The sequence below is a fragment of the Citrus clementina genome, unplaced genomic scaffold (assembly GCF_000493195.1).
Source record: "Citrus clementina cultivar Clemenules unplaced genomic scaffold, Citrus_clementina_v1.0 scaffold_4, whole genome shotgun sequence".
In the NCBI taxonomy this organism is placed as follows: domain Eukaryota; kingdom Viridiplantae; phylum Streptophyta; class Magnoliopsida; order Sapindales; family Rutaceae; genus Citrus; species Citrus x clementina.
The window spans coordinates 23442254-23463579 of record NW_006262274.1 but is presented as its reverse complement, the minus strand read 5'-3'; the positions used below and the strand labels follow the sequence as shown (position 1 = coordinate 23463579).

At 36.9% G+C, this 21326-nt stretch overlaps 4 protein-coding genes across 6 annotated transcripts; 3 read left to right on the top strand and 1 right to left on the bottom strand.

Moving 5' to 3' along the window:
• The first annotated feature begins 831 nt into the window (after window positions 1-831).
• LOC18044464 (AMP deaminase) lies at window positions 832-9702 on the top strand. Of its 3 annotated transcripts, none has more exons than XM_024185889.1 (19): window positions 832-1435; window positions 1902-2065; window positions 2422-2638; window positions 2801-2979; window positions 3121-3172; window positions 3629-3780; window positions 3861-4040; window positions 4155-4222; window positions 4323-4465; window positions 4705-4766; window positions 4961-5074; window positions 5460-5600; window positions 6897-7049; window positions 7616-7669; window positions 7762-7872; window positions 8324-8497; window positions 8564-8644; window positions 8925-9023; window positions 9103-9702. In XM_024185889.1, the coding sequence occupies exons 1-19, from the start codon at window positions 943-945 to the stop codon at window positions 9169-9171; spliced, it is 2706 nt and encodes a 901-aa protein (XP_024041657.1). In that variant the 5' UTR covers window positions 832-942; the 3' UTR covers window positions 9172-9702. The 3 variants fall into 3 exon arrangements, with proteins under 3 accessions (XP_024041657.1, XP_006438560.1, XP_024041656.1); XM_006438497.2 differs by having other exon boundaries at window positions 1902-2092; window positions 3653-3780; XM_024185888.1 differs by having other exon boundaries at window positions 1902-2092.
• A 547-nt stretch (window positions 9703-10249) lies between these two features.
• On the top strand, window positions 10250-14620 carry LOC18043632. The gene is made up of 4 exons (XM_006438494.2): window positions 10250-11196; window positions 11292-11470; window positions 13885-13959; window positions 14058-14620. The coding sequence occupies exons 1-4, from the start codon at window positions 10512-10514 to the stop codon at window positions 14454-14456; spliced, it is 1338 nt and encodes a 445-aa protein (XP_006438557.1). The 5' UTR covers window positions 10250-10511; the 3' UTR covers window positions 14457-14620.
• Window positions 14621-18100: 3480 nt separating this feature from the next.
• On the top strand, window positions 18101-18959 carry LOC18044463 (thioredoxin H7). The gene is made up of 3 exons (XM_006438492.2): window positions 18101-18352; window positions 18447-18569; window positions 18671-18959. Exons 1-3 carry the CDS (start codon window positions 18221-18223, stop codon window positions 18803-18805), a joined length of 390 nt encoding a protein of 129 aa, XP_006438555.1. The 5' UTR covers window positions 18101-18220; the 3' UTR covers window positions 18806-18959.
• LOC18043631 (dnaJ homolog subfamily B member 1) lies at window positions 18958-21221 on the bottom strand. The gene is made up of 2 exons (XM_006438493.2): window positions 20276-21221; window positions 18958-19829 (listed from the first exon to the last, which is right to left on the bottom strand). The coding sequence occupies exons 1-2, from the start codon at window positions 20713-20715 to the stop codon at window positions 19382-19384; spliced, it is 888 nt and encodes a 295-aa protein (XP_006438556.1). The 5' UTR covers window positions 20716-21221; the 3' UTR covers window positions 18958-19381.
• Window positions 21222-21326: the final 105 nt, after the last annotated feature.

The window sequence follows — 21326 nt, the reverse complement described above, 5'->3', positions numbered from 1 at the left end:
ATAACTTTTTATGTCCCTTGACTCTGTTTTCCTTTAATTGTTATCGACAATGCTCTAGATTTATGACTTAATCATCGGAGGGTCTTCGTCAATATTAACACCGTTACCCTTACGATTTTCCTGACTTGCATATTAAAGCACCTAGATTCGAAAGTCATACAGTATTATGCCAAGAAGGTTTCACAGCCCGAACCTCCTAAAACCGGATCGCATCGTCGAGCTAAATTTGGTATATACACATATCACTCATGTACCATCAAATAGTATTTGATTCTCAACAGATTTATTTTTTAATTTGATATTATTTTATCATCACCGAAACATATTTTAAACTGTTAGACATTGTCGAAGGAAAAAGAAAACAACACAACGAAGTACGAATTCAAAACATTGTACGAGAGAGCAGCCGAAACGGTGTAGAACAACAGTAGGAGCATTTTATCACTTGATAAATTGCGGATATTCGTAATTAAGTATTTTCTTATTGAAATGAAAAATTATTTGATTTCAAAATGGACTTCACAATTTCATAGCCCAAATATCTGAAACTGGACCGAACTCTGTCTGGTAGCCTACTTTTCATTTCGTTCATGCAACAGCAACACAAAAGGACATATGTGAAAAAAATGGAACAAATATGTACTCATTGGGAAAATTACATAAAGTAGCAGTCCACATGTTATCACGACGAGGCGCCACCTAATCACTAATCGGATTCGCGTGAATATGACGTCATCATTCCTCATGGTCTCCGAGGCCCAAGGACGAAGGCCAACCCCAGAAGAATGAGCGATTCCACGTGTACAACAGAAAAAGCCGCTAAAAGTACCCTCGACCTTTTGAAAACTGAAAAACGAACCAGGTCACTGTTCACTCCCTCCAATAGAACACTCACGTATAAAATCCCAAACAGAAAGAAGCTAGGGTTTCATTTTCACGCTAATGGCAATGGATCCGTCTTCAACGTCATCTCTACAGCTTGCCATGGCCGCCCTCGTCGGGGCCTCGTTGATGGCCATTTCCGCTTTCTACATTCACAAGCGCGCCGTCGACCAAGTCCTCGATCGCCTCGTCGAGATTCGCCGCAAACTCCCGCAAAAATCTGACACTCACTTCGAGGAAGAAGAAGGAGAAGAAGAGGACGGCGACACTGAAGAAGGGGATTTCGAGGAAGATTTCGGTTCTGATGGCTATGCGATTATGCGGCAGCAGAGCCAGAGTCGTTTGTCGAGGTCGTTGGAGGATAGCACGCTTCGGCGGTACGGGATTTCATCTTCGTTGCCGAATGTTTCTGTGAGAAATGATTGGTTGGAAGAGGATGCGAAATTTGATGAAGCCATTAGGGTTAGGGCGCAGAATTGTTCCGCTTCTTCACTTGATAAGCTCAATTTCATTCCCACTGGACTTCCATCTCTTCAAACGCCACGAAGACTTGGTATTTTACTTGTTGTATGTATTATCACTCTGCGGAGTTATATTTTCTAAAGTTATCTGAAGTTTGTAATTGCATGATGAACTCGGATAACTTAGTCTCTGATTGACTGTTACAAGTTAGTTGTTCATTTTGGGAGTGGAAACACTACAACTCAAGTAACTTCATATTTTTAAAAGGAAAAGGAAGGAAAGAAAAATCTTGTGGAGTTTAATGTCATATGTTTTCCCCTATCAGCTTTCTTGAGATTTCTGGCTGAAAAGTTCCTTTAGGTGAATTGTGATGGCAGTACCTTAGTACTGGGATAATTATGGGCTTTGAGCGCCAGAACTGAATTTCTTGTAGGGATTTGTTACGGAGATTCTTTCATCGATTGAGTGGTGTTCTTTCTTTCCATTATGAAAGTTTTATTGCATTTCGTATGTGGAGGCATTTTGGCGGATAATAATGCTGTTTTCTGTTTTTGCAGAAGAGGGTCAATCCATTAATCGCAGTGGTTCTGGTACAAGACTAGCGTCTCTTGGTAGACTTCCAAGGACCCCTGTTGGCAATGCCTTTGAAAGTGCTGAGGATTCTGATGAGGATGGAACAGAGCATGCAAATGAAGATGACATCACTTATAGCAATGAGAATGTAGATGCTTTTGCTTATATGATAAGTGTATGTTTATACGTAGTTTCAGCTTCTTATTTCAAGATGTGTGTGCTCTCAGTTTGTTCTGGTACATTTGAGATACAGAATGTGTAGGCCTCTGATGTGGTGCAGAGTTTTGGATTCTCTTTTGGTTTTTCTTGTATGAGTGGTGATAATATAGGGAGATATGATGTAGTTTAATTTCTGCTTTAGTATTAAATGAGATAGTAATACCGACGAATTAGTACCACAATAATTATTTTAGTTGTTACATGGCTAACTGGTGCTAATACATCTTACTAGTGTTTAAGAGCATTAGTTTACTGGCTATTTAATACCTTGTGATGGATTTGCAGGGTGCCGACTCTAAAGTTCAATCTTCTTCTGCTCTTCCATTTAGAGGTGATGGTATGAACTATGTTCAAGATAAAAATTATAGGGCTACAATAAATGATGCGAAACCTGCTCTTGATCTGCATGACAATGGAAAGGTGGATAAAACTTCGAGAAATGCAGTGGGGACTGAAACTATTTTGTACAGCACTATATCACAACTGAGAACCACTGTGCATGGTATTCCTATCCTTCTAATCCTGAAGAGTTTCTGTGGAGACCTCTGTCTAGTCTTTATTCCTTTCAAATTTTCTTGACGTTGAGTTGCTGAATTTGAATTGAAGGAAAGAAATTTTACATGATTCTTTTTATATTTTATTTTTTATAAAATATTACTTTCAGAGCCAACAAATATAGAAGAGGAAGAAGTTTGGAAGATGATTCAGGAATGTTTGGATTTGCGAAAAAGATATGTTTTTACTGAAAAGGTTGCCCCATGGATGAAGGAAGCTGAGCCAGAGACTAATATATCAGAGATGAGATCTGATCCTTTTCACTTTGTACCCGTTGAAGCAAGTAAAGTGAGTTATTTCCCAATTATTAATTGTACATAGAAATGAGAAGTGATTTATTCTGTTTTGAACATGATACTGTGGGACCAATGGCTTGTTTCACTTTCATTTCCTAATATACCCTTGGAAACTAATTTTCTTTACATGCAGCACCACTTTAGGATGGAGGATGGAGTTGTACATGTTTATGCAAGTGAAAGTGGTATGCAGTGCCCAGTAATTTGTATTGCTCTATTTTGAAGTTTCTTATTTTTTATAAACTGAGACCAGGTTATGCATTCACTGGCACACAATTTGATATATTATTCACTTTTCATAGGGCCCTATTACATCATTTTTAATTTAATCAACTGAAAATTATAGAAATTCAATATTCATTAATGTTAGGCATGGAGACAATCAGGGATAAAAAATGTTGTTTTGCCTGATTGTATAAAATGGCATTCCCTTTATGTCATTTTAAAAATATCTTAGACTCTCGCTGGAGCTGATTTTATAACAAAGTATTATTGACTTATGTAAAAGATTTGTTTCTCCAGAATTCTAATCTTACTGAAGTGGCATAAGGGTAAGTGCTAGTAAATAGTTTAACATTATTTTATTTGTTTTTATTTTTATATCTTTTGTGCTAAATATACATCATTGATCCTGAGATCAGTAAATCTCTCTGCGTTCCATTCAGACACAACAGAACTTTTTCCTGTTGCCAGTGCAACTGAATTTTTTACCGATATGCATCACATTCTGAGAATTATGTCTATTGGAAATGTTCGTACTGCTTGCCATCACAGACTACGATTCCTTGAGGAGGTATTTCCTCTCTATCTTTTTTTTTTTTTAAACCTTTCCCCATTGGACTGTCTCATAACACATACCTGAAAACCATACAGAAGTTTCGCCTTCATCTGTTAGTAAATGCTGATGGGGAGTTTCTGGCTCAAAAGAGTGCACCTCATCGTGATTTCTACAATATTAGAAAAGTGGATACACATGTGCATCATTCTGCTTGCATGAACCAGAAGCATCTTCTGCGTTTCATCAAGTCAAAACTAAGAAAAGAACCTGATGAGGTATGTTTCAAATTCTTTTAGACTAGTATTCACGTTAAGTTTTTTAGCTCAGAAAATGAAAGGCTCTTCTGTTGGTTGGTACTTCTCCTTGATTGATGAAAAACATATTTGCAGGTTGTTATATTTAGAGATGGAAAGTATATGACACTGAAGGAGGTTTTTGAGAGTTTGGACTTGACTGGGTATGGGTTTTCTTATGCTTATTGATTTCTATTTACAGAAACTGCATAGTTTCTGCTTTCTTATTCTATTAGTTGTTTTAATCTGTTGGGAGTTTTTTAGGTATGATCTGAATGTGGATTTGTTGGATGTTCATGCTGACAAGAGTACCTTTCATCGATTCGACAAATTCAATCTCAAATACAATCCCTGTGGGCAGAGCAGACTCAGGGAAATTTTCTTAAAGCAGGATAATCTTATTCAAGGTTTGACTCAACTGTGATCTTATAACTCTATTTTTCAGTAGATTGTAAACTCATCCCATTATTTTTTTCACTTATTTCTTTGGTTTGTGATCTCTAGCAATTAGTTTCTTCCTACTGTTGTATTTTTGGCTTTTCGAGTGCAGTTCAAAGAGCATACTGAAAAAGTTTTTCAAAATGTTTTATTTAACTGAGTTAGCAAACAATTTACAAATGTTGACTGTTAAGTTTGAATATTATAGGACGGTTTTTGGCGGAACTAACAAAGCAAGTTTTATTGGATCTTGAAGCTAGCAAATACCAGGTACCCAACCACAATGAAGAGAGAGAAATATGGTAGATTTGAATTCTTGGTCATGTTTGTGTCTAAAATTCCAGTAATCTTGAAAGCTATTTTTTAAAAAAAATTTTTGGGTACTAAATGATCTTAATGTACATAGTCCACCAGTTTTTCATTATTAAAGGAAGCATCTCAGATTACATTTTTGATCATTTCAGATGGCAGAATACAGGGTGTCTATATATGGTAGGAAACAAAGTGAATGGGACCAGCTGGCAAGCTGGTTCATCAACAATGAAATTTACAGTGAGAATGCTATTTGGTTAATCCAGGTATCTATAATGCTGATGCTTTCTTCTTTTCAGTGGCCTCCATAGTTTGTGCAGTTAACTTTCTTTCTGACTGATTTTGACAGCATGCTTCTATGAAAGATTGTATAGGGTAATATCTGTACATCTGTTGCACCCCTTTGGTACCTGCTTAATTAGGTTTTTCACTTACATTAACTGGAGGAGCTGCAGGTACAAGAAAGCTCCTTGGTTGAGAGAGAGAGGCATGGAATTCCAATTAGAATCTAAGAATAGCTTCCCTTGGGACGTCAAAAAAAAAAAAAAAAAGTTACCTCCTTTTGCCCATATTTTGTGTGGAATTCTGAGACTACTACGTGTTAATGTTGTGTTTCTAACACATGCCTTTTATTTCGAATTCAATTTGCAGCTACCACGACTATACAATGTATACAAGCAAATGGGCATTGTTAAATCTTTTCAAAATATTATTGATAATGTGTTCATTCCCCTATTTGAAGTCACGATTGATCCAAGCTCCCATCCTCAACTTCATGTGTTCCTGTTGATGGTAAGTATTGTCTGTCTTCTATTCTGCACATATCGTCTAAATAATGAATGTTTGATTGTGTCATTCAGAACTGAGATGATCCGCGTGCTTTGTCACTGTCAATTTTATAGTGGTGTTGTGTTTACTTGTGTAAACTTTCTTTGGTTTCTTCTTCTCCTTTATTTCTATTTGTTGCGTGGTCATGCTTTTGTTTGACAATGTCAATATTGTGTTTGTTTATTGCATGCATGCTTGTCTACAGTGGTCCTGTCCAAATGCCAGATTGTTTGTGTAACTATATAAAGAATTGCAGCTGTAATTATTGCTATTTTCAAATGTTTAATATGTGGCTTTTCATATGGGAATTCTGAGTTTGACTACATTCTGGCAGAAGTGGTTTGCGTTTTTGCCCTTTTTACAATTGACTTGTGAACATTATGGTGTTGACTCTCAGCTTTTCCTACCACATTAGTTATAAAGGTGGTGGCTTTAGAAGACTAAAAGAATGTTCTTATTTTATTTAAATTGGATTTGATCTTTCAACATTTTTGTTGTCGAATAAACAATCTAAGTTTGGTAAGTTAATGTGGTGGCACTTGATAGTGGAATTTTAGCATGTTATTTTAACAATATTGTTAGTGTGAAGTTTACATACTTTTAGCCATGTGATATTTTATTTGCTGAATTTGAGTCATATTACAGCCGAAGGCACTGTGACTATATAACTTGAGTAAAATCAATAATGCTTGAGTTTGAGCACTTGGGGTTGGTTATTTCCTTAATTTTCACCATTCTCTCTGTCTTTCGCTCTAACTTTTGTCATTTCCTCGGCAATGATATCATTTCTCTCTATGTCCACGAACATCTTTTTGCCTTCTTTACTTGTTAATGTCATTAGTCAATGTAGAGTGTACCCTTGTATTGATGCACATTCACGGGCCTTTGTTGACTGCGGGCAAACTATCTTGATAGCTTCCGTCTATTTGATTATCCATTATCTTTGATTACTGCAACCTCTCATTATTGAACCTTTTTCCTTGTACTTTTTTACTCATCCATTCTCGATCTTTTTGTTCCGTGACTGATACTGATAATTGAAATTATGAGCAGAGTCACCTGTCTGTTGTATGTGCAAATCCTTAGTTGCTTATTTTCCCAATTTCTGAACATTGAGCTTCTAGGTTTCTGTTATAGGCTTATATGCTTTGCGAAAGTTGCCTGAAGTGGTTATTTAGTTCCTCTCTTTGACTGCCGAAAGTTAAAACTAAATCAACAATTGAAGCAGCAAGTGATACTATTGTTTCATTGTCAACACAGGTTGTGGGTTTTGACCTTGTAGATGATGAAAGTAAACCAGAAAGACGTCCAACAAAGCACATGCCCAAACCGGCTGAATGGACCAATGAGTTCAATCCGGCTTACTCGTATTATACTTATTACTTCTATGCAAACTTGTATACTCTCAACAAGGTTTGTATCGTATTTGTTTCTTCCATGAAAATGATGCATATAGTTTGACTGGTCGACCAATTGTTTACTATTGTTGGTGTTATGTTGGAAACAGTATAAAAATGATGACTAATGGTAAATCATTTTCGTGACACGAAGATGTTTATCAAGTGTCTCTTGCAGTACATCTGGTTCTTATTAAAATTTGAAATTCTGTCTGATGCTCATTTGAAAATGTGATGAGTTGAAATTAAGTAAAAGAAAGTGATGTTGAAACTGGGCAGCTTTAATCTCTTAAAGACTGAGAATGTAACTTAAAACTTTGATTTGAAACAGTACACAAGGTTTCAACTGTTAATGTGTCTTGAACTTGTGGTTTAGAGTGTGGATTAATTGAAGAAACTATACGTTATTTATTTCTCGAACTCAGGAACTCCTTAAACTAACAGGTTGTAATATAGTGTGGTTACAAGTTTTTGTTTGTAAGTGAAAGATTCGATCAAGCACTTGGAGGAATATGAGAGATACTGTCTTTAATCTGGATCATGTTGGTATTAATTCTTTGCATTTCATTTCTCTTTTTTCAGCTTCGTGAATCAAAGGGAATGCCAACAATTAAACTGCGGCCTCATTGTGGGGAGGTTATTGTCTCTGTCTTAAGTTTTCTCTCTCTTTGTCTCGCTTTCTGTTTTTCCGGTTGTGAAAATGGTTAAGATATTAATGTTATGTGCAGGCTGGTGAAATTGACCATTTGGCTGCTGCATTCCTTTTATGTAATAACATATCACATGGTATTAATTTGCGGAAATCCCCAGTTTTGCAGTACTTGTATTACCTCGCTCAGGTTGGCTACACTTGCATTGGCTTGTTCCTTTTTGAGGATTTGGCTTTGGTTCTGTAGGCTATATAACTCCTAGTGTATCATTCATGACATTGGAAATTAGGCATGTACATAGAAATTGCATTGAGAAATATTTTTATCTTACACTTCTACTTGGAAACTGCTTCTAAGCTTGCATATATTGTAATTTGGTAATTCTTGGTTGATAGGTGGGAACTAATGCTCATGTCCCAAAATTAAATCAACCATGGGCTTTTGGATTATCTTTAATCAAGTGAATTTTGGAATGAGGTCCCATTTTGTTGGAAATTGTAGAGTAGAATCCATTACCCGAATTAGGTTGGCAGTAAGCTTATTTTTCTAAAACTGTTCTATCATCTGTTGGCAGCTGAAAAGTTTTGCAATTTGTTCTCTTATTTATTTATTTATTTGTTTCCTTTTTTGGTGGTATCAGATTGGATTGGCAATGTCACCACTGAGCAATAATTCTCTTTTCCTGGATTATCATCGAAATCCGTTTCCTATGTTCTTCCAGCGCGGCCTGAATGTTTCACTCTCGTCTGATGATCCTTTGCAAATCCACTTAACAAAAGAAGCACTTGTGGAAGAGTATAGTGTTGCGGCAAAGGTATACTTGTTTCTACATATTGCTCTTGGTCATAGCTATATAGCTTATGGAAGTCATAATTTACAGGTGTGGAAGCTCAGTTCTTGTGACCTATGTGAGATAGCAAGAAATTCTGTTTATCAATCAGGATTTTCGCATATGGCAAAGGTAGGGGCTTTGCTTTTAAAAACCATGCACTTATTCTCTTAAAAGGTTGGGGTGAAGGGATTCTATCAGTCATCATTAGGAAATGTAATTTCCATTGAAACAAAAGATTTCTTATGTAGAAAGTTAATGAAATCAATATGTGCCAGGCTGTAAATTTTTTGTTCTTCTAGTTTTGAGTTGATAAGAGTTCAGAATTGGGCCACAGTGCAAAGTCTATATGCTTATTGTGTGTTTTTCTCCCTTTTTTTCCCTTTCCTTGTTTTTCCGGTCCTCCTTACAGTCACACTGGCTTGGTAATAAATACTTCATCAGAGGCCCAGGAGGAAATGATATTCATAAGACGAATGTACCGAATATAAGAATTGAGTTTCGACATGAGGTAAGTTTCAGTTTCTTCCGTGCACTTGCCTTAAATTGTATATTCTTCTGTTGCCATCTAATAGAGAGTTTTTTGGCAGACATGGAAGGAAGAGATGCAGTATGTCTACTTGGGAAGGGCCATTATTCCTGTAGAAATAGACACCTGATGGAATTGAAATGGGAGAATAAAGCATTTTTGAGCTTAGCGGGGACTTACTCCTACTGAATGGTCAGATCTACTAATAACCCTCAATAATTTAGTAACTTCAATCAGTGGGTAGAGCTCATTAGGAACCGGCAGTTTGCTTTTCAGTAGCATATGGGGGAAGAACTAGCCCTTTTAGATTTATTTTGTGTATTTTAATTCCAATTATGGTCGAGCTGAATGGGGGTATTAGTATATTTTCTTTTGGAAATGGAATCTGAAGCGTTAAGTTGCAGCAAGGCGGCCTAGTGAATATAAGCTCTTTGTAGTGCTGCTAGCACTGTGCTAGTATTTATTAATAGTCTAAATTTTTATACAATTAGTACGCGATCTGGCTTGTAACCGTGCTTACCTCCTGCCGTTTTTTTATATTTGTTTGTCAAAGAATGATGAAAGGTGGCAAGGCTCTGTCATGCTTGGCCCTTCTACGCTGGGATAGGGGCGCTAATTCTGCTTTTTCTAATTGTCATTGTCCAGTTCACGAGTTGGGTAATTCATGAAACTGTTAAATTTCACTATGAAAATCTCCAAATTGAACGGTTTGATTGAAATCCTTGAAGTATACGGCAAATGTAGTACATTAGTCAGTCCCTCGTGCTTTCACTGCAGGACTAAATTCTTCAACCGTTTTGTTTTTTTCGACAGCAGATCACATTGTTTTGATTTCAGTGCTGATCAATTGATTTTACAGAAACGGTGTCGTTTAGTTTAGAAAATTATTTTTTTCAAATGAATTATAGAAATAACCTAAGGATTTTAAACGGCTAAACCAACAGATTATTAGGTATCATTATCACATGTGATGGGATAAGAATAATAATAATAATAATACCAGAGACGGAGTTAAGTTGATTTTTTTAATTCGAGCTAACAGCAGGTCAAAACCAACTCCGGAGTCCACCCTTAGTTTATCCCCATTAAAAAATCCTTGTAAAATAATCAAATTATGAATTATGGAATCCATTCATCAGTTTCACACGGTACACAACAAAAATGAAAACAAAAATAGAAAATCCAAAACGGCCCAAATGAAACAAGTGTCTCTAGCTGACAACATAATAAGCACGAGTTATAAAAGCAGAGCTTAAACCCCGAAACGCACCACAAATTTTACGCACAGACGGTCCAGACCTTCTCGAGTGCAGTCTTTTTACTATAATAATACGCAATCCAATCTCCCAAACCCAAAGCCCAGCACAGCGCCCGCCGCACCAAATCCAGTCCCAACCCGCAATCCCGTTACCACCGTCGTATCCGGCGGTGCTTCACTTCTCCAATCAAACCCTAAACCGACATACAATAATGGCGTTCAACACAGCTACTGCTGCTCCTGCATCCGACATGTCGGACGGCCCCGTCCTCAGCGTCATCAACAAACGCCTCCGCGCCCTCCGCAAAAAATACAACCGAATCGTCCAGATGGAAGAGTCAGTCTCTCAGGGAAAAACCCTAAACAAGGAACAAGAAGAGGTCTTCCGCTCTAAGCCCATCGTCACAGCGCTTATCGATGAACTCGACAAGCTCCGCAGCCCCCTCTGCTCCGCTCTCTCCGAGGAACTCTCCCTCCACCAACGCCAATCAGCTCCCCCCACCCCAGACAACCAACCTAATCATGTGGCCAACAGCACCAAAGACGACAACGACGACAACGACGACGACGACTCGTCTTCCGTATCGGATCTGTTGAATTTGTTGTATTTCGGGTCCTTGTTTGACGTCAAGTCTCAGAGTGATTTCACCGCCACCATGCTGACCCGGACCCACGAGAGAGGCTGTTGCCTCACCTACGATTACGTTACCGACGACGCTACTGATCTGCTCGGCGAGAAAGATTTGGATTTGATTTCCATGCTCAGTGGATTGTTGATTTCCCGACCCATTGATTCCAGTTGGTCTCATAAGAGCGCCTTGCACCGATGTATTGAGCATGCCAAGCTCTGGCTTGCAAATTCTGACCAACCTATTGATCCTAATGCTAATGTTACTTGTAAAGTTTTTTAAGCCCCCTCTTTTTTTTTTGTTTAATTTCTTTTCGTCAATTTTGTCGGTTTAACTGATTTTTGTTTTTGTGTTTTCTACTAGATGCTGGATTGAGAGAGAGGCTGGACAAGATTATGAGTTCTGATTATTTTACGACCACACCGGAGATGAAAGCTCCTGTGGAAATGGCTGCCGCAGCCAGTTATGGTTCTTTTCAGGTGCCTGTACACGGTTCTGTTCCGGTGCAGGTGGAAGGTGCAGCAGTACAGTATCAGGAAAAGGTATAACTCAGGCCTTATTTTGTTTACATTTAATAACTCAAGCCTCATTTCATTTTCATCTAATATAATAATTAAAGTTTAGATTTGTTTTTTGCCTTGTGAAAGATAATAACTTTGTTTTGTTCAGTGTTGTGGCTATGCAATGTGTAATTTTTTTTGTTCAGTTCTATATGTTCTTGTGATTGGAAGAGGTGTACTCTTTTTCCGGCGGATTCTGTCCTGTCCTTAGTGGATGAAATTTTTATTCCAAAATTATATTTAGGCCTACAACAGTCATCATTCAAGGCAACGGAGTAAATATGACAAAGTTAATTTTTAAAAGAAATTACTGGTGTTTTAAGCAATTACATTTTCCCATATATTGACGTCTGTTACACATTTGCTACTGCTGGCAATGATCTTAGCTGGATTTTGCTTTGTCACGTTTAACGATGGCATAGAAATGGCTCTGGAAGACTACCCTTTTTGTAAAGACTTAGACATTTTGTCATGATAGATGGCTGCCTAGTAGAGTCATATGAAGTGGTTTGATACTATTTCAAATCTTTCGTTTTGTAATCGGATTTAAGAATTTCAGTAGTTCCTTCAATAGATTGGAGATCTCAGTTTTATGAAACTATAGATGAAGGATCAAAGTTTGGTGTGTGTACTTCTGCTAGGTCTGATTGATCATGCTATATCTATTAACTTCATTGTGACTTTGAATTTTCTTCAAGTGTGTGTGTGGGTTGTTTATTTATTTATTTCTTTGGGTGGGGCGGGGTTTGGGTTGTGGGGGTGGGTACTTGTGTATATGTGCCATTGTAAAATGAACAATTTTGATAATTGATGTCACTTGAAACTATATATTACTTGTAGTTGTGGTAAAAAAGCCTTCTAAAATTTGTCTAACGAGTAATTGGACTAGGAAATTAAATTATGACAACAATTTCAAATTTAGTAACCTGCATATTGTTCTTTCTTGCATCTAGTCCGGCTGTTGTGTACTTTTGGGTCTGGAATTTTCTGCTTTGCTGATGTTGCATGAGGATTCTGTATTGCTGTTGTGCTGCATTGTTAGCACGATGTTCTGGTTCTTTGTAAAATATGGTCAAAGTGTTATCTTCTTGTAAGTGTCTTCACAATTAGATTCAGGTCCCTATGAAAATCTGTAGCTGTGAAAATATTGGAAATCCTGTATCTTTCTCCCAAAATGGTACTTACTGATTTGACTTGAGTAGTTTTTTTTTTTCAAAATTATTGGTCAGCACCCTATTGATATTTTCCTATTCTCAATATATGTGTAGATAGGCTTTTATATATGCGTAGATAGGCTTTTGCCCTTCTGGTAATGGACACTGATAAATTTAGGGCTGTTTGTTCCTTAAACTGAACTTAGTACAGCTAATTAGTTTGTTGATGTATATATATGCTCTCTCTATCTCTCTCTCTTTTAATTTCGCAAGTTAATGTGTACTAACTCGGTCTTAGCGTTCCTGTGGTATAGCAATGTGACAGTACATTCTGGGGGCCTTGTAAATAGAATCCTAAAGAGATTTTATGCCGGTACTTGATGAATACTTACATCACGTCTTATACTAAAAAGTCAGATCAATATGTAATAAAGTGGAGTTGAAGGATGGTGTTAGGCTTTTGGAGTAAATGGCAATTTACTTAACAGATTTTGCAGTAAGAACATGTAGGGATTTAGAGAGAGTGGGCTTGAGAACCTTCAACTATTTAAGAGGGCTTCTTATTCTTGTTTTAGAAACTCCCATCTTTGTTTTGTTGGGGACCATGTAATGAATTGATGTGAAAAGGTAGGCCCATCCTTCTGTTTTCTATGGGAATTGGGACAATAAAGTTGATTATGGGACAATAAATAATTTTCTTTTTCTTGTTCTGTTAGCTTGTTCTTCATTTTGTTACTTCAAGAACCTATTGGTAGAAGTTTCAAAAAGAGAAGAAGGCGGGGGAGGAAGGGGGAGAACACTATTGGTGGGTTGTAATTTGGTTTGCTTGATCCGGTCGGACATTAAGATCATCACTCTCTTCCTTTTAGTGCTCTTGGGGCATTTGTCTAGGTGTTGAAGCTAAGCTAGTTTATAAGTTAGTAGTGACGTCATTCATGGTACTGAAAATTTGAAGTTATTCATGGCATCACATCATTTGGATGCTTTTCTAATAAAACTACAGTATGTAGATACTGATTTTAAAATACTACCACCATTCTTTACTTTCAAAGGATTTTATTTCAATGGATAAATTTTGATTAATGGTTGATAAGTTTTGAGATAGAACAGTTGTTTCTGAATATCTGCTGGATTTTTCCTGGTGGAGACCTTTTTACTCGAGAAGATGTGTGTTTGTCTGTGTGCTAAATAATCTCAGCTGTCACTTGTTTTTACTCAATTGATTAATGTTACTTTTTCCAGGACGAAGATACCGTGAATTTTCAAGAACACGAAACTGGGGATAACCAATTTACTCCTGCACATGAACATCAGCAGGTGCTTCCATTTAGCTCTGACATAACACTTATTCCTTCTGAAATTTTCTTCTACTCTTGTTTTGAATTTGTTTGAATTTGGAGGATTGTGCTTCACAGGATGAATTAGAGACAGAAAATCCCACAGAAGGTGTCTCAGTTCAGGCTGAGCAAGTCAACTCACATGCAGAATTGGAGCATAATCATGGAGATGTGGAGTCCAAGGAACAACAGTACGTTCCCCGAAGACCGTATCAAAATCAAAGAGGTGGTCGCGGTGGTGGTGGAGGCCGCAGGGGTTATTCCAATGGTCGTGGAGGTCGTGGCAGCAGCAGGGGAGGTGGAGCCTACCAGAATGGTCGCAGCCAATACTATGATCAACCTGGGAACTACTACCCAAGGAACTACTATAACAATAGAGGAAGAGGAGGTAGGGGCGGTGGGCACCCTTATAATAATAACAATGGTTCGGCAGTGCAAGGTGGTTATGCCCCAGCTGATGTTGGGGTGAAGTCATAACATTTTATAAGGCATTAATGGGGTGCCTGATTAGTAGCTTTTCTGGTGGGTGGTGAAGTGTTTTTCCGCCTTACATGAAACATGGTTTTAATGTGAGTTGATGTTGTTAAAAGCGCCATCCAGTGGACTCCTTTTGCTTTTTTAATATTTTCTTTAGCTCAGTTAATGAAGGATTTATTTTTTAGATTAAAAAAAAAAATTGGAATGAGTTTAGTAACTTTTAGCATGAAGTTCCTGGAGACACAGACGTGCACCCATAGATAGCCTCCCTTGTTTCGTAGTTCTGTAGCTTGCTAATCATTTTCAGATGGAACTTTCATCTAACACCTCTTGCTGATGATTAAGCATGCGATTGGGGCAGCTGCGATGTTCCCCACCTTTTATTTTAGGGAAATATTCCTTAAAGGGTGCGGAGCAGCTGCGTAGCTGCCCGAAACGCACCGAAGTCAAGTGCTTTTAGAGCGGCATAAGCTATGAGCTGTTTTCATGTTAGCGCAGATTTTTACCTGTTTGGGTATTACCTTTTCTTCCCTTAGTAAGATTCCTGTTGGTTGTGTTAATTGTCAATCATGTCGCAGTCTTAGGTTTGCTTTTAGCTTTGAGAATGAGATGCTTAAATGAGTTTTATAACTTAACTTAAATATTAACTTGGCCACTAGGATGCTGCTTGCTTAGCGTTCAACTCTCTTGTAGAGCAGAATGTCAAAACTACAATTTTGTTGCTGACCTTCAAAAAGGAGAGGGGGGGAAAAAGAAAAATAATAATTTGGCGTCAATAGATTTATTTAATTAGTCATCCCAACTTGAATTTTATGGAGGTTGAAAAGGGAGGGGATACAAAAATGAATTTGATGTTTCCCCATCCTTGTTCTTACCCTGTTGAAAAATAAAATACGAGCCTGGACCATTTTGCTTTCAAGTCACGTTATTAAAAAAAAATGGGTTAATTTCAGCTTATCTCCTCGTGAAGCGATAGTCTTCAAATCGCTCCCTTTACTATTAAAAATATCAAGTTACTTTTTAAAATTTATTATCTCTCTAATATTTTTAACAGCTAAAAGAATAAAATAGTATATGCACGTTTTCCTAACAATCAATTAATAAAAAAAGGTCAAACTTAGGTATATTAATTTTTATGTGTCCAAATCTTTTTAGATTTTTTAAAATACACATAAATATTTCAAATATTTATAGTATGCTCCCTAATTCTTTAAAATATTTTTTATTTTGTGCCTATATGACTAATGTTTTTAATGGATTAAATTTTACGTTTTCGTATTTAAAAAAATTATTTTAAAAAATAAATATAGAAATTAATTAAAAGCTACAAATGGAAAAAGAACAATATTTTACCTTTTCACATTTATTATTATTATTATTATTATTATTCTTTTTACGTTTTGTAAAGGTACTTAGAGAAAATATAGATATAAAAAAAAAAGAAAAATCAAAGAACAAAAGAAAATTATTACTGGAGTTTCACCAAACAAATGAAAGGAGTAAGGATGAAAAAAATGAAAGGAAAGAAAAAAATGCTACTGAAGTCATGTACATAAAAAAAAAATAAAGAAAAAGATGAAGAAGGGGTAAGGATGAGAAAAAAAAAACAAATGAAAGGAAAAGAGGAAGGAGTAAGGATAAGAAAAATGATAGGAAAGAAAAAAAAAGTTACTAGTCATGTACATGAAAGAAAGGAAAAAAAAGATGAAGGAAAAAATGAAGAGAAATGAAAGAAAATGAAAAAAAAAAAGGACAAAGATAACATTATCGTAATTTATATATGATGACGTGTCTTGTAATTTGTTTAACTAACACGTTTAATTTAGGAAAACTATCAATTTATTTAGATTCATTAAGTCATTTCAAACACTTTATATTTTAATTTATTTTTGAATGACTAGTCATATATCAACTATTTTTTTTATTTTCTAATGATTAATCATACATCAACTTTTTTTTTCTAGGCTCACAATGTCGTTACAAAAATATTCTATTAAGGTAATGATGTTTTCATACTTTTTTGAGTTAACGGCAGTCAATATTTAAAGATAACAAATTTTAGAAAAGAACTTAATATTTTCAATAATAAAGAGGACGATTTAAAAATTATCACTTCACGAAGTGGGTAAGCCGAAATTAACCCATAAAAGAACCGTTTGTGTCGGCCATGAAAATTAAAATATAAAAGAACGGTAAGTTTGGCTTTGTTTGGTTGCGGAAAAAGCAGGTGCCTTTTCGGAGAGCATCTCTTTTCTCCAGTAAACTTCTAGAATGAATGTGATATTAGATGACCTTTTTTCCCCCTCACTTTTCAAAATCTCGCCGAAATTCTATTGTTGAAAGAGGGAAAAGAAAAAAAAAATGAAAATGGTCCAATTATGGCCTTTAAAATTTAACATTAACTATTTCAGCAATAAATCCTAGAGAAACCACCAATCAATGTTTTGAAAACATTGTTCTTCATTTTTTTTTTTGAATACTGTTTATATAGGACTGTAGGTATTACAATTAATATTTACACACAGATTCTACAATTGGGACCTTCATCGTGGCATGTACTCCTCTGAAGCGCTGCCCAAATTCTTCAAACCCTCTCAAATATTCGAGGGCTGTCCACTCTACTCACATTTCGTGAGGAATAGACTGGCTCAACTCAATTATGTGATAATTGAGGAAGAATTGTAAATAAGCCCCATAAATGCTTTTATGGAGGCTCGAACCCTTGCACTCATTATTCTAAGTGCAAGGGCTCTTCCACTGAACCAAAGGCCCATTGGTCATTGTTCTTCATTCTTAAATAAATGAATGAATCACCTATAATTTTCACTGTGTATAAGAAAGTATAATATTTAAAGAACGGAGAAATTAGAAACAGAATAGCTAGATCACGTCACTAAGAAGAAGATTATCTTGCCTTTTTTTTATTTTTTATTTTTTTTCCTCCTTTAATATGCAAATGCATTTACTGTAGTAACAATCAATATTCTTCTTCCCGTACTTGAAAGGAATTTAATGGCGCAAGTGGAACTTCATATTTGGATTAAGGACCATTTGGAAAGAAAGATGCTCTCAAACTGAGCCACAATTAAAGGTATGGCTCCAGCATCTCACCATTACAAAATGCTCAAACCAGTTATATAATAATCGTCAACTAGATCATTAGAAATGCTTTCAGAGATTGTTAGTTCCTTTGAAGTATTATTATTTTTTCCTTGTGCTTCTTAAATGCTCAAGAGTTTTGTTACACGACGGCATGTTGCTTTACATTCTATTCCTGAATTTATTTTTATCTTATAGTTCTCCTCCCCCAACCCCTTCCATTACACAGCTATGAGAATCACGAATTAGCTCACTTCTTAATCAATATTAATTTCTAAGACCAATAACAATGCTTTGATTTGCAACGGATGTGATGGGACAGCTAAAACAGAATCCTTTTTTGTTTCTTTTTCATCCCATTTAAATCAAGATAAATTCAAGTTCTGTTGGTTAATTAATTCTGCGGCCTGAAATGTGTGTAGGCCATGTCAAAACAAAGGGAATAGAATCATATACCATTTTATTTATTTATTTCCCCCCCAAAAAAAGAACCCCGTCGTTAATATTGGTACCATATTGTGTCGAACCTTATATAAAGAGGCTAGTAGGTTACCACCGAATGGTGAAATAACAAGGCAAAAAACTTTCCTCTCAAGCCCTTCTATTTTAAGCATTTGTTTCTTCAGATATCTTCAACTTCTTGTGTAACTAGCAAACTCTGAAATATGGGAGCAAACGTGTCCAGTTTAGAAAATCCTCACGGATTCATTCATGCGAAGACGCCTCTGGTCATGGAATTGCAATCCAAGCATCAGTGGAGATCTCAATATGAAGCCTCCAAACAGTCCGACAGATTGGTAATGACTAATGAAACAGGTTTTTGTTTAATATACTGTATAAATGGTTTTGAATATTTACGATGGCGGTAATGTTGTGTTTTGGGTGCTGAAGGTGGTGATCTATTACACGGCTGCATGGTGCGGACCTTGCAAATTTATCGACCCGTATGTTAAAGACTTTGCCGCCATGTACACTGATGTCCAATTCATCAAGATTGATGTTGACTGGTTGCCGGTATTCCCCTGATTCATTCCTGATCTTTCTTCTCTTCTCTCCGAAGCCCGATTCATTCTTGTTTTCTTATGCTTATAACTGAAACATATGAATGAAAACAGGAAGCAGCCAAGGCATTTGATCTGATTGACGTGCTCCCAACGTTCGTTCTGGTTAAAAGAGGCAAAGAAATTGATAGGGTGGTGGGAGCCAAGAAGGATGAACTACAGATGAAGACGGAGAAGCGCCGCAACTGACAGGAATATTGAAGCATCACGGTGTCCCGATCAAGATTCTTGTCATCATTAAGATTTAAGACGCACAATCACCAGTGTGTTGTAAATAAGATTGCGATCTCTATGTCAAGCAATTGTTTGCTTTGTTATGTTATTCCCTCCCCCCCCCCCCCTTTTTTTTCTTAATCATTTCTTTCTGCTTCTTGTTCTTACGCCTTATCTCGGGTGAGGATACTGTATCAGCGCTTTATTTGCAATTTCAATATGGTCAACAGATCACAGTTTACTATTTGCAAGATGAATACAAACAGTTTTTTTTTTCCACCTTAGAACTTGATCAGAGAACTAATACTACACAATTAGTATACATATTAAGAGTTTGAAAGCCAACAAAAACTTGCGTCATATACAGAGATGCAGAAGATTTACCCGTGTCCAGCCGCAAAACACTACAAAGAATGCATTGATTTGAACCGTTAAAGCTTGTCTTTCCCACTAGCAGCGTATGCACAATCTTCCACTCCAACAGCAGAAAATTTAACATATTTACATCTAATTAACTCTGGTATCAGCATCAATCCAGCTTGAATTTTCAAGCTACATATAGACTCCACCCAGTGCTCTCTTCAAATCAGATTTCTGTTCTGCAGTGAGCCTTGATGGAAACATAATATCAAACTTGATAATAAGATTCCCCTTCTTGCTGGGGTCTTTTGAAATGGGCATTCCTTCGTTTGGGATCACCACTTCACTGCCTGGTTGGATTATATCGGTCACTGGGAGTGTAAGACTCCTGCCATCTAAGGCTGTCAAGTTAAGAGACAGCCCTGTGAGGGCCTCCAGCAGTGAGATTTTGTGATTGACCACCAGATCGTTCCCGTCCCTCTGGAAAACAGCATGAGGTTTCTCTTCCACCACAAAGATAAGATCAGCCGCAGGTAGACCAGGTTCCTGGTTTCCTTTCTCGGGGAAAGTGATCTTGGTTCCTTTCTTCCAGCCAGGTTTAATGTCAATTTTCAGGATCTCCTGGACAGTGATTGGCTTGCTGCAACACAATTAAATCGAAGTCATTGAAACATAAACCTACTTCACATTGATGCTGCCTTTGTACAAGATTATTTGTAAAAACCATTTTAAACAAATTTAAAATCCAGCGATCTACATCCATATTATGATAATAAATGTCCCTGTGGAGCAGCAAAACTGTATGAAGAAACAGGTAATCAAGGGGCAAATGTAAGATTTGCCTATCAAATTCAAAATATTTATAATATTAATAATTAGTTGAGCGCCTACATTACAGATATTAACATTATTCATCATCAATGATTTCCACACAGGCAGACAATTATACAAAAAACCAAAAAAATAATAATAATCAAAGACATAAAAAATGAAAAAGGAAATAGATTTTGGGCATGAATAATAATAATGATACAAAGAAAGAAAGAAAAAGAGAGAGAGAGAGAGAGAGAGAAAACAGGGCAATACCCAAAATGATCAGGAAGAACGCGAGAAATCTTCATCTTTTTTCTAGCACCTTTGTAAAGCTCCTCCAAGGTACACAGCAATTGGGTCTCAATGGGCGTCGGGGTGGGCTTGGGCCCAGCACCCCCAGCTCTATGATTGTTGTTATTATTGTTGCGAGTAGCACAGGGCTTGATGTCGTGGGGATGATGATAGGAGGGCGTGCCGAAGTCGGAGGCCTTCAAACCCTCGGGGCCGTAGAGATCATAGATCTGGCGCTTACGGGGATCACTCAAGACGTCATAGGCCTCGGAGATGAGTTTAAACTTGGCTTCGGCCTGTTGATTGGTGGCGGGATTCTTGTCGGGATGCCACTTCATGGCGAGTCTTTTGTAAGACTTCTTCAAGTCATCTTCAGTAGCGCCGCGGCTCACTTTCAGTATGTTATAATAATCCACTCCCATTCTATTCTAAAATTCTATTCGACCGTGTCGGTGTCGGTGTGAATCAGAATTCAATCATGAGATGTACAAACGAGAGACAGAGACCGAGTAATAATAAGGAAGGTGTTTGTTATAAGAACTGGACCATCAAAGTATTATTATTGTATTGTAGGAGGAGTGGAGACTGGAGAGGGAGGTTAGTTAATCGTTATTCGTTACGATGAATGAATGAATATGTAGAGCGCAGAGACGGACGGAGGAAGCTAAAGAGTTGAATTTGACGGTTATTATATTATGAAGAGAAGAGTGAGTAACGGCGAGTCGGCCGTTATTTGTTTGTTTGTTCATCGATTTTGATTTTGCACTCGCACTCGCGGGGCACGCCTCCTATGCTTTTGCCGCATCTGGTTACGTACGGCTACGGCGTTTCTCTCTACTTTTTTTTTTTCTTTTCTTTTAAAAGAAAATTATAATTACAAGAGGTTCTTGCAGCCACAGCTGTCGCTCGTCATAAGGTCGTGAAAGCCAATACGTTTCGTTTTTTTTTTTTTTCTCTTTTTTCTTTTATTAAGCTATCTTTTATTTACTTGGTTAGTTTCAACTAAACTAAACTGCTTTTCAATTTTTAATTA